This window comes from Corvus kubaryi, unplaced genomic scaffold (genome assembly GCF_017639235.1).
Source record: "Corvus kubaryi isolate FWS band 111438036 unplaced genomic scaffold, C.kubaryi_AGA036_p1.0 37398, whole genome shotgun sequence".
Lineage (NCBI taxonomy): Eukaryota > Metazoa > Chordata > Aves > Passeriformes > Corvidae > Corvus > Corvus kubaryi.
In genome coordinates, this window is record NW_024581137.1 from 22,219,218 (window position 1) to 22,231,788 (window position 12,571).

The 12,571-nt window shown below is 39.7% G+C and overlaps 1 protein-coding gene across 1 annotated transcript in view; it reads right to left on the reverse strand.

Moving 5' to 3' along the window:
• The window catches only part of KAT2B (lysine acetyltransferase 2B), a 39,843-nt gene that overhangs the window by 9,661 nt on the left and 17,611 nt on the right, over window positions 1–12,571 (reverse strand). The window contains exons 6-12 of the mRNA XM_042043223.1: window positions 11,793–11,984; window positions 9,218–9,324; window positions 8,504–8,629; window positions 6,977–7,113; window positions 5,386–5,594; window positions 3,071–3,197; window positions 715–825 (exon numbers count right to left, since the gene is read on the reverse strand). Of these exons, the coding sequence (XP_041899157.1) occupies window positions 715–825; window positions 3,071–3,197; window positions 5,386–5,594; window positions 6,977–7,113; window positions 8,504–8,629; window positions 9,218–9,324; window positions 11,793–11,984 (1,009 nt within the window). The remainder of the gene's footprint in view (window positions 1–714; window positions 826–3,070; window positions 3,198–5,385; window positions 5,595–6,976; window positions 7,114–8,503; window positions 8,630–9,217; window positions 9,325–11,792; window positions 11,985–12,571) is intronic.

The window sequence follows — 12,571 nt, forward strand, 5'->3', positions numbered from 1 at the left end:
TTATATACAGAATCATAGAACACATTGGGAGGAACTTGAGGAGCTCCTCTAGCCCCATCTCAGCTCAGAACCTGTCTCATCATATCTGGTTGATCAAGGCCATGACCACTCTTCAAGACTGTAAAGGACAGGGATTTCCCCTCCCTAGAGAGTATTTTCTAGTATTTCACCACCCCTAAGACAGGAAGGACGAAATAAAAATTTCCCTAGTTGCAATTCCCCACTATCCAAGCCATCTTCACTGCCTAACGCTGCACACCTCAGAGAATAATCTGACTCCATTTTGCTGACCAGATAGTTGACACCTGTTTATCAAATCTATTTGACAGAACAGACATTGCCATCTTTCCTGAATTTGAACCTCATGCTTCAAATCAGGAGGAGCTGTAAGTGCAGGTCAGGTACGTTTTAGTCTATCACAGGTATGTCTCATCCTTTACTTCTTACAGAATCAGTGAAGGAACTCATACTTTACAAATTTTTAGACTAGACAAATTACAGACTATTCCATATACCTATATTCAGACTACTCTGTCAAAGTAAAATGTATTAGAAGCCAATATTACATGAGATGAACACATTTTATAGATAAAAAGAATATACATGTAAAATTGCACTATGCATTTTATCCAACTACTTTGCCATGTCTACTTATTTAGTTCATTACTGCTAGATGTTAAACTTGCACAAAGTAATTTCTTGCATTGAACTTACTTGTTTTTTGAAGTAGCCGATAGCATATTCATCTGCATATGTGAGAAAGTTGAGAATGTTGTGTTTGATGTGGTACTCCTTCAGATGGTTCATGAGGTGAGTCCCATAACCCTGTGTGAAACATGAGGAAAAAGCCATGACAGAGACTTTGGGGACTGCACGTGTTAGAGCCTGTGGACCAAGGGTTATTACACACCGTTTTTCAAAATGCAGGCTTTCCTCTAGATCCTGTTTTAAAGATTTTCTCTTAATTAACCTGGTGCTGCACACTGAAGAGCAAACTCTTTTCAGCCTTGTAGGGGTATCTTTGTGACCCAGCATGGAAGCTGTAATTCAAGGTGCCCACCTTCTTTTTTTTGTTCCTCTTTTAAATTAGATATTAACCATTAAAATCACATACTTCACCAACAACAAAACTGCACATACTGTAACAATAGAGCATCCTTTCTGAGCCATATCACTTCAAAACCACAACGCAGTAGCAATACTGAAATTATTCCAGTGTTCTGTGCATCTCTGGCAAAAGTCTCTGCCTCAAAGGATTTATTATCTAAACTTACCATAAAGCATAAAAAGGAACAGTGAACAATTACCATAATAAGGAGCAGAAAATTATTGAGTCCACAATGAAACAAATAGCTATGCCTTCTGACTGCACACAGGCATGATTTCCATTTAAATTCAACCCCAAAGTAAACAAAAGGTTGCATTTATTCACATTACCAAGTAAGCCATAGTCATCCCCTTCTACTGTGATATGAAGAACCGTCAAGTAGACAGGAAAGCCCATAATAATGTTTTGTTCCTGCATACATTCCAATTTTCTCATCATGGAGACTAACTGGACACTTAGAGAAACCTACATGGATTGCTTTTGGGTACTCTGTTCTTGAAAACTGGGAAAATTTTTACTTATATACAAAAACCAGAAAAATAAATTAGAAAATACAAACTTCTGATTTAATTTACAATTTAATAGTCCCAAATATGGCAATTGCCAGATAGGAAACTAAGCCACATACAGTAAAATTTAAAATTATTTTGTAGCAGGGGACCAAACTACCTCAAAAACAATTCAATTTGTATGGGAAAACAGTTCCCATATTTTTCTACTCCAGCCTCAAAATGAATTAAAATAGGAATTTATTTTTCCTAAGACTAGGAAGGTCACCCATGTGTGAACATTTGTTTTTTCTCAGTTACCTGTTGACAGGGTCAGCTTACTCAGAGAAAAAAGGTGGGAAGGCAAATTTTCAGAAACACTTAACTGATACAGTGAGGCACCCAGAGGATAAAAGAATAAATAGTGTGTTATACAACCCTGGGGGCAATCTGATGAGTCAGAATTATTTGCTCTATTATTTTGAAAGATTATTCCTAGAAAATCACAACACACCTTTGGCAGTCTCGCCTGTGTTGCGCAGTTAGGAATAGCTTAGGCATATTCTGTTAGGGTTTGCATTTGCTAAAACACTTTGAATGCTGACAGATCACTGCTGAGTGTAGGGGATTGCTCCTCTCTAACACTAGAGTTGAATAAAAGCAAATATAAGCCAAGTATTAACAGCTGTTACAGACTTTCAATCCCACTGTGTTACCCTTTCACACCAGGGTGTATGATTTCTGCATGTTAACTGCTACACACTCTGAATTAACCCACATCTCAGCTCTTGCTGCTTGAACTGAAAATCATGAAGCTACAGCACCATCTAAAGGCACAATACTGAACCAAACGGTCAGAGTTAGATCTATCCACAGTAGCTGGAAAAGCTGGAGGAATCTCATGTATTCATAGTGCTCTGTATTCTTTCAACACAGATGCTAATTCTCAAAATTCTGAGAAAATGTTGGAACATTAACTCAAAAAAGAGTGTACAGAATAGACCCTGTGCTTGTTTTGAGATGTAAAACTAAATCTAATTTTTTACTACATCTCATTTTGATTGAAGTCATGTAATGTCACAAAGTAATTGAATATAAATTACTGCCCCACACAGGCAATATGTATTCAGTCAACCACGATGTGTTACACTACACAGAGACACAACTACTGGGGACAGAGGCATGGAAAGTACAAGAATGCCAGACTACTGGCCTCTATTGCTCTACTGAGAGAAGAATTTATTTAATTAATTAATTACAGGTAATCCTACTGTTATGATGATGATTCTAAATCCACACATTTTAGTTTGGGTTTTGTATATTATATTCAGAATAGCTATATCTTTCAAAATCTATTTCTGTCTGGCAACTCAGCAGTGTATTCAACATGACTAAAAATATTAGGAGCACATGCAGTAGGTGAATGAGACTCAAATCCATTTAATAAACACTTCCAATACAGAATTCTTTTTACCTTGACTTGCTCATTAGAAGTCACAGCACAGAAAACAATCTCTGTAAATCCTTGGGAAGGGAACATCCGGAAGCAGATACCACCGATAACACGACCATCTTTTATTAATGCAAGGGTTTTATGTTTCCTGAGTAGACAAAAATATCAACCACTTTAATTCATGTACATAAAGTGCCATTAACCTTCCTTTCTTCAGAAACTTGATTCACTTCTTTCCACAATGATAATGCAATTGTATATGCCTCCTAGGTTAGCCACTTGTATCTAAAGAAGAGTTGTTATTTTAATATCAGGCTTTCAATATACCATAAAGGTCACATAAAGCAAGCTCCTGGCCTGGCCAAGTACTCTGAGATACTCGGGTAATGCCCAATAAATAAAAGTTGTATCGCTTTCATTGAATCTATTGCTGACAGTTACACCATTGCACAGTTCTCAGGATGATTTTATCCTGAGTAAATAAGAAATTAATGGAGTTACAGGAGAGCAAGTCCGTTCTAAGGGATTCCTGTTTCCTTGCATGCACTCTCCATAGCTAAGCTATCAGTTTCAAATGCAGCTGATGAAGTAAGAGAGGACATTTCTTATTTCTAATCACCCACTCCTAGGGGAATCAAGACCAGAATAAATATCCATTTCTGTTGCACTTATATTGACTACCAGGAAAGATGTAACAAGGTGCAGTCTCAATTCTTATGTCAAGGATAAAGAATTTTAGTATAATCCTCAAGGTGTGAAAACAGTGCACCTTTCTTTAGATCATTCAACACACGGTATCATATAAATCATATAAATGATACAGTTAATTTACAGAAGTTGTATTTGGGGGGGAAAGTTGGTGCCAAAATGTGCCCCTGCCAAAAAGCCCAAAGAGTAGTTATACGGTAGGTGCCACCATTGAAGAAGATTTTATACATGTTATACAGTCTTCTTTTTCTTGTACTTATTTTAGTGCTTTTTACTTGTGGAATGACAGCAGCAATGCAGTAGCTGGCAGTTTCACCCTGGCTGGATGCCAGATGCCCACCAAATATGCTCTATCACTCCTCCCCTCAGCTGGACAGGGGAGACAAAACGTAATGAAAGGCTCATGAGTTGAGATAAGGGCAGGGAGAAATCACTCAACAATTACCACCACAGGCCAAACAGACTTGACTTGGGGAAATTAGTTGAATTTATTAGCAATCAAAATCAGAGCAGGATGATGAGAAGTAAAACAAATCCTAAAACTACCTTTCCCCTCCTTCCTCCTGATCCTCTACCTTCTTCCTCAAGCAGTGCAGGGGGATGGGGAGTGGGGTCATGGTCAGTTGTCTATGTCACAGCTTCCTCTTCAGGGAGAGGAGTTCTCCGCCTGCTCCAGTGTGGGGCTCATCCCACGGGCTACAGTTCTTCAGGAACTGCATTAGCACAGGTCTCTTCCCACAGGGTCACAAGTCCTGCCAGCAAAGCTGCTCTAGCAGGTAGTGGAGGCAACTCTCTTCACAAGGCCACAGGATCTGCCAGGAACCTGCTCCAGGGTGGGCTTCCCACAGGGCCACACAGCCTTCCTCCAATTCTCAATGGAAGGTTAAACTGCTGGAGCAGTTCACGAAGAGCTGCAGCCTGTGAGAAGGACCCATGCTGGAGAAGTTCATGGAGAACTGTCTGTCGTGAGAGGGACCCCACACTGGAGCAGGAGTAGAGTGTGTGGAGTCCTTCCCTGTGGAGGAAGAAGCAGCATACACCACAAGGGAACTGACCATAGCCTCCATTCCCCACCCCCCTGTGCTGCTTGGGGGAGAAGGTACAGAATCATGAATGAAGCTAACTCTGGGAGGAAGGGAGGCATGGGGCAAAGGTACTTTTAAGACACAGTTTTTATTTTCTCATTATCCTACTGTGATCTGATTTGTAAAAAATTAAACTAATTTCCCCAAGTTGAGTCTATTTCGCCTGTGATAGTTATCAGTGAGTGATCTCTCCCTGTCCTTATCTCTATCCAAAAACTTTGTACTTTCTCTCCCCTGTCCAGCTGAGGAGGGGAGCAATAGAGCAGGTTTCATGGGAACCTGGCATCCAGCTAAGGTCAACCCACCACAGTCCCACAACAAGGAGTCACTTACCATTAATACAGCCACCAAGATGGTAGTTGAGTACAACCCAATTAGACTGACCAGGAGTTATGAGGGCTTGAAAATATGGCAAAAGTGTAGCACAGGCAGAGGTGCTCTCCACACCACCTCTGCTGGCACCTTCCTACACCCATGCTGGCAGGCAAACAACACCAGACACCCTCTGCCTCACACGCCAGCCCCCTCTCCAAGGATACTCACGGATCAAAGACCAAGCGGGTGATGTATTCCTTTGGCATCCGAGGCAGCTGATGGGAGAACACGTTCTGCAAACCAACCAGCCACATCATGATCTTCTTGTTGGGCTTCTGGTTCAGGGAGTTGCCGACCACATGGAATTCAATCACCCCCCTGCGCTCCTCCAGCCTTGCTGCCTCGTCCCGGGCCGAGTGTGCTGAGAGGAAGTTGGTCTGTACCACACAAAAGAGGAACAAAATCACAGTTTTGAAACTTCACATCCTCTGACAGAACAGCCTTAATGAACAAGCAAATAAAACCCACTCTCTTTTTCCAACAGAGCTGCCAATGATTGCCTTTGTAATGTGTCTGCAGAAGGGACACCATCAAATAAGCCAGATGTAAGTCTACATTACAGTCTATAACGGCCTATCTGAATTTATATTGGTACAGATTAGATAAAAACAACTATGGTTATGACCCAAAAAGTCCCAAAACCTCTTAAGAGATAGCGCTCATCCAGTTGAAGCTTATGACACTAAGTCTTCATATTTTAGTTAGTCCTAACCGGTTTGGGCATGACTTGTGGATTCGCCTACACATACTGCAAATCACACATTTTAATGGTACTGCAGGGGACGTCATATTTTTTTTAAATTTCATTAGTGCTTTCCACCATCTCTACCACTACTGTAAGAGCCTAAAAAGATTTTAATTCCTACAGTATTTGCTGTTATATATCTAGCAATTGCATCTGTATATCTGAATGCAGATTAAATTAATACAGAAAATTTATTTCACTTATTTTTTTTTTCAAGATCATTTTACAATGCCAAAACATCTCTGTATGCCCATACTGTTTACTTTTTTGAGCAAAGTTTGGCTGCTGGGTTTCTATTCACTGCCAGCCCCAACAGCCAGGCTGGCACAGCATTTGTAATATGCAGAGCCATCAGTCACAGTGCATAGTTTGAATAAGAAATGTAGGTGGTTCCAAATCTTCAGCAGTTTCTAGCTAAATCTTGGCAAATGAGCTGCTGGCAAAACATAGCCTGGCAGAGGGAACAGAAGGAGGAAAAGCCAGCCAAGGGAAAAAAAAAAGTGCAATTCTGTACATGGCACAATTCCGCAATTCTGTTTGTTTTCTCCTCCAGCCGAAAAAAAGAGCAACTGGGGAAGACAGAGCAAATAACTGGTTAGATCAGTTTCTGCACTAGAGAGAGGTTTTAACTTCGGATATTTCATTCTGCTGCAATTTTTGAACCCCATTTAACCTTATCTTACAAGGTCTATCTATGATTAACAATAAAAAGCATACTCTGGAACTGTTCTGTAATAGAAGTACCTTCCAGGATAACCTGAGATCTACCATTTTACTATCACCAGTTTACAAGTCTCTTTGCTAACTGTACACAATGCATGAAGAAAATTGTAGAACTATTCCTCATGTTAATGATGTATTTCACCAATGCTTTTTGCTCACCTAATCATACTCTTTCAAAGTCTATTTTTCTTGACAGGACTTCTAGCTTATCACATTCTATCCATGTGGAACATTTACTAAAACCACACCATTTACAAACAGACCTTTTGCAACACCAAGTCTGTATCTCACCTCTGGCCCAAGCATTGCTGCAGGATCTGTAATTGTTGACATTACTTCGTTGATTAACTCAATAGGAATATCTCCTACAACCCTTGGTCTTTTAGAATCCTCCAGAGAATAGGGTTCATTATTTTTTCTCTTTTCCCCTATAAAACAAAACTCGGACAAATTAGAAATAACCAAACTGTCACAGACTAGCAGTATGAAGCCTAGCACTTGTTATATCCTTTAGCTTATATTACAAGTTTAGGGTTGGGGTTTTTTTTGGGGTTGTTTTTTGGTTTTTTTATCCACATAGACAAGGAGAAAGCAAAATAAAGGAAAACCGAAAAATATTTATCACTTCTCAATTTTGGCTTTGCACTGGGGTATTAGCATAAAGCAGGGTGAATATATCTCTCCTTCCACTACACCTCTGTTAATTCACTAGTTGCTTTTTCTTTTTGCTTCAAAATCCTCTGCATGGAACCTCTGTGCAGCTGTCTTGGAAGGTCTGCGCTCAATACACAAATTGCAGTGCATATTTCTGGATAACAAGAAATCCCCATTTTAGGATTCACTGGAACTAAGTAACCATCATTTATTTCTTTCACCTTTTCTGTAAACCAAGTAGCACGTACAGTCTGATGTGTCATACATATTTGAAAATCCATATAAAGTTTTCAAATCAAAATGTACCAAGTTAATAATTAACTGCCCTTCTAACTGCAGAGCCACATGTATTGTATAGCAAAAGCAACTAGTTAAATTCATGGAAGAAAAGTCCACCAAGGACTAGCAGAGGTACAGTAACAGAGAGCCAGCTGCTAGCTCAGGATTATCCCACTCATCACCCTACTCATTCCCACTTCTGAGGGAAAAGTTGAGAAATGACCTCAAGGAAAACTGCAGTTTAGGAGCCGCCTTGAGTTTCTCTGCAGTGAACACAGACTAAAAATTCACTTTGGTTTTGCTTTTTCTCCTTCCTTGAGGACTCACTTTACATAAGCTTGGGATCATCTCTCTGACCTACAACTTCTCTTGACAGGCTCATTAATCCCGAGGTGTTTGAAAATGGATTTATTAGGAGAATTTATGCATTCACCAACCTTTTTTCTTACAGCATTTTTTTTTTTGACCTGACCTCATTCAGGTTTTAAACTTAACCTGTGTGGTTGTCTGTGTTTTTCTTTACTGCGCAAATGTATGGACTTTTAGTACTTTGAAAGATTGAAAAACCCAAATGTGATGGCCCCTTCTACTCTGCCATTATTTAAATCAAGCTTTTTCTCATGGCTTATAATAGATGTACTCCAAGAAAAGTGTTTTTCAAAAAGCTCTGACACCATCAGACCTTTCCCCATTTTAACTTCTTTGCAAATACAGTTGCCATTTCTGTCAGTTAAACATTACCATAGTGGAGAAAAAGGTATGTGTGCGCACATCTTTCAGCAAAAACACCTCAAGTTTGCTAATGTGGAGTGAAGGCAAAGGTGACCATACATTGCAACTGACAATATCAACAGAAACCAAAAGGCAAGGCTCCTTCTCCATTACCTAAGTTTGGGTCAAGGGCAGAAGAAACTTTACAAGCTGGACTCATATTCCCACTGTTGGATTGCTCCAGAGATGATGGACTTGCACTGTATGCAACAGATCTTGCAACAGGAGGTGGACTGATAACTGCAGTGACATAAAAAACAAACACAAAAAAATTAGGTCATGGAACCCATTCTGGCGCCGATGGAAAGACTGTCACAAAGATGGACACCCACCACCCAAAAAGTAACAGTGAATACTGTGCAACAGAGCAATGCCACCAGTTCACAAATAGAGACATTAAAGGTTTAGCTCAGTGTATTTTTCTAAACTAAATTCTACCCAAGCAAGGACTGCTGGATAACAGGGATTGCAAACATCAGGCTTTATTATTTCACAGTGCTGAGCAGAAGCTAAGAAAACAAACTCCCTTCACATACCTGCCAAGCATGCTGGCATTTTGCTTCATGAAAAGGTTTTTTGTAGGGCTCTATTGAAAAGCAAAATCTCATCATTCAGCTTCAGCTGTCCACTTTAACAGTACTCTAAGACTGGTTGGACAAATCAAACTCAATAAAAGGAGAAGCTGTTTCACCAATTAAGAGAACGAAACTATTATTTTAAAAGGTCACAGACTAACATCTCTCTCTAATATTTTAAACAAAAAAGCCCCATATTAGTCCTAAAGAATGCAGTTTTCATTTGTGTTATCCATCACTAAATGCAAATTACCTGTCTGGATTCCCAGCTGGCCAGTTCGGGAACTAGACACCATGAAATCCTGATCCCAAATGGGAGAATTCTGGCTGTACACTTCTTCTTCCAGCATAGACAGAAACCTAGGCACAAAACCAGGCAAAATATCAACTTAATGGGGTCATTCCAAACAGGTTATTTTTCAAAATAAGCACTTGCAATGTTTTTAAATTAAAAACATTTACTAAGTCAGTAAGAAAATGCTGTTGGTCAATGCTATTAAAAAGAAAACCACACACACACAAAAATCACAAGCCAAAGTTGACATAAAGTATCATAATTCAGTAGAGTGCTTTCACTTACGAAACCTTACATGTGATTACAAGCAATATTTATCTAATTGCAAGTATGAAAGTAGTTACAAACTACTTTTACAGAACAAAACTCCACTAATAAGAAAACTATGAGTTGACTCACGTTATACAATGATGGCAAAATATGTCTGTTTTGATAAACCAGTGTTTTGCAGATGCACTTGCTTTCTGCCTTTTATAAAATCCCAGTGTTACTAACAGTGCCTCTTAGGAAGACATTTTCATTCCTTTAAGCGTCCTACTGTAACATTTAATTGCGTGTTTGTGATTGCCTAACAGTATTTTTAACCTTACTTTGGTGCAGTTACAGTAATAGCACGATTTTAAACCTCTCTTAGCATCATTGTATTCCACAGATCAGACTTTCCAGCACGCTCGCCTTCTCAGGGCTAATACACCAATTTCCTCTCAGCAGCAAGACAGCTGCTTATCCTATGTGGCACAAAAGGGGTTTTCAAACCAGAAGTTGACATGGCACATTTCTACTCTCTGGAGTCATCTATATGTATAGAAACTGTTCAGCTGAAACCAACAGGACTGTTGAGTAAAACTTTGTTGAGCAGGATAGGGATTTTCAGGATCAAGTCAGATTCTTGTACTGTATATACAGGACAGCCATACCTAAGCAATGTGCAATGTTTACTGCTGTCTATACAGCTGATAATAGCTAAAAGGTTTGTAACAGTGACCTGACCATCTGTGACAGAGCAGAAGGACAAATTCGACTTTAGCTAAAGCTCCACTTCCAGGCAGCACAGAGGCTCTGCCTTCATCCCTGTTAGTGACTACTTCCTAGGTGTGCACAGACACAACCCGTGGGTGCTCCCTTTGCCCAAAAGGAGAGCCCAGGGCAGAGGGGAGCCCTGTGCCAATGCCAGGCTCCCTGCTCTAAGACACAGGTCTTCTCCAGGGTTTACTCAGCACAATGCCAGAGAAGAGACAATGCCTCAGAAAAGCACAGCCCATTAAATATTTAAGTCGTTATTCATATTTCCCACAGATCATCTGCAAACAGTACTTGTCCTTTTTTCCCCAGCAGAATATCAAAAAGAACTGCAGTGAATAATAATGCTTTTCAAAATATGGCAAAAGGCTTTAAAAGGCAGTGAAAACAAGGGCATATGCACACCTACTTCTTCCACAAGTCTGCTCCTTTCATCAGTGAGGTGTTAAATCCTTCTTTATATCTGTTTCAGGGCCAGATCATGATCCTGTTCCCAGATAAGCACCAACATTCCTGTATCCATAAGAGCCTACCCCAAAGACAGTGTACATTTTTTCAAAGTGGTAAAATAAACTATTAATAATAGTAGGAGCAACAAATCCTGGCTCTGCTCAGCTTAGGAAAGTTCATGTTGTTTTTCATTCCCCTGAGCTCTAACCCATCTTCTGGCCCAACACAGTAGCTTGCATAGATAGCATCAGTGCCACCAGGTCTTCTGCAGGTTCAGTTCATTTGTTGTTAGGAGGGACAGGCTTTGAAGTATTACTTGGAGAACCAAGCCACCCTCGTAAAATAAGGATATTTTTAAAGTGATACATTACTTTAACAGGAATTCATTACAATGAATGATCCTGTCACCATCACTGCCCCTCTTTACCACCAGTAGAATGTTTGAAATTAAGGACTGTCAAAGTTGAGCATGTTTCAATACTCCAGCATGTAACTATTGCTGTTTTACTGTGAGAGATCACCATCAACATTCCAGTACTGGAAAAGATAGTCAGTAGGAAATTTAGGAGTTTAGGATTCATTGATGCAGTTTTATACTGACTCCTCCCTAATAAACCCATCTCTTCTGGGGGTGGGGTGACTACTTTGTTCATTATTACAATGTTGAATTAAACTGAAATTCTTATAAACTCTGTACAACACCTGCCCTTTAATGCTCCGTCACCAAAGCAGATGAGAACACGTTTTTAGAGGTCTGGAGCTACATTGTTTCCAAGGACTACAGAAAAAGAAAGTAATTGACCTACAATATCTGCTAATAGGCAAAAAGCACAATCCCCCAGCAATATGAATAATTTCTTTCATAAAGTAAACCCTAGGACAAAGCAAAGCAAGCACCTGTGTACATAAAATACACTAGTCTAAATTATGGCAGTAAAGAAAGCGGCAGTATCTAGCTGCTACTGAATAAAAAGATAAATTATTTTAAACTGCAGGTAATTTCTCCCTTTCCACAACAAAGTTGCTGGTTAACTTTGAATGCAGGCACACTGTGACCCCTTACTTTGGAAAATGAGTGAGGATTAGTGTTCGTTTTTCTTGAGGAAGCTTGTCTTTTTCTTGCCTGGCCTGCTCCAGCAGTTGTCGTCTCATTACAGTAAAAACAGAGCGAAGCAATGTCCTACCAAAAACCTGGGTGGTTTCATACCGAGGTAGACTGTCACAAAACTGAGGGACATTGCAATAACAAAGCCACCTGTAAAGAGGAAAAAAGCCAGATAATTATTACCATCTAACATATGACTTAATGCAATAAAACCACCACCCACATCATTTATAATGCAGCTGAAAGCTATATGACCATATAAATCAGTTCCACTACAAGGCTGGACAGAGTTAAGCAGCATTTATATTGCCTGTTTTTTTAAAGACATGGCAACCAAGTACTTATAAGTTTCCATATATTCTTTTTCTCTTCAGTCTAGTTTCCACAAAGTGCTCTTGTTCCAGACAATAATCATAGATTACAGACAATTCATACTGATGTCAGGGATTCTCTCCACAGCTCGTTCATTCAGCCTCACACATCTCCTGCCACTGACTCCAAAGACCCTAAGCATAGCCTGTTTTACCCTCTAAACGTCTATCTTTCCCCACATAGAGGCAAAGTGGGTGACACTTTTAACTAGCTCCATCCCAATCCAAGTAGACTCCCACCTGTTGGCTTCTTCCCATTATACTCTGACTTGTTACTCTTTCATTACCAGTATCTCCATCCATAATAAGCTTTTCATTAAGGAAAATTACAGCATGTCATGTTTCTTTTCTAGGAAAAGGGATTAT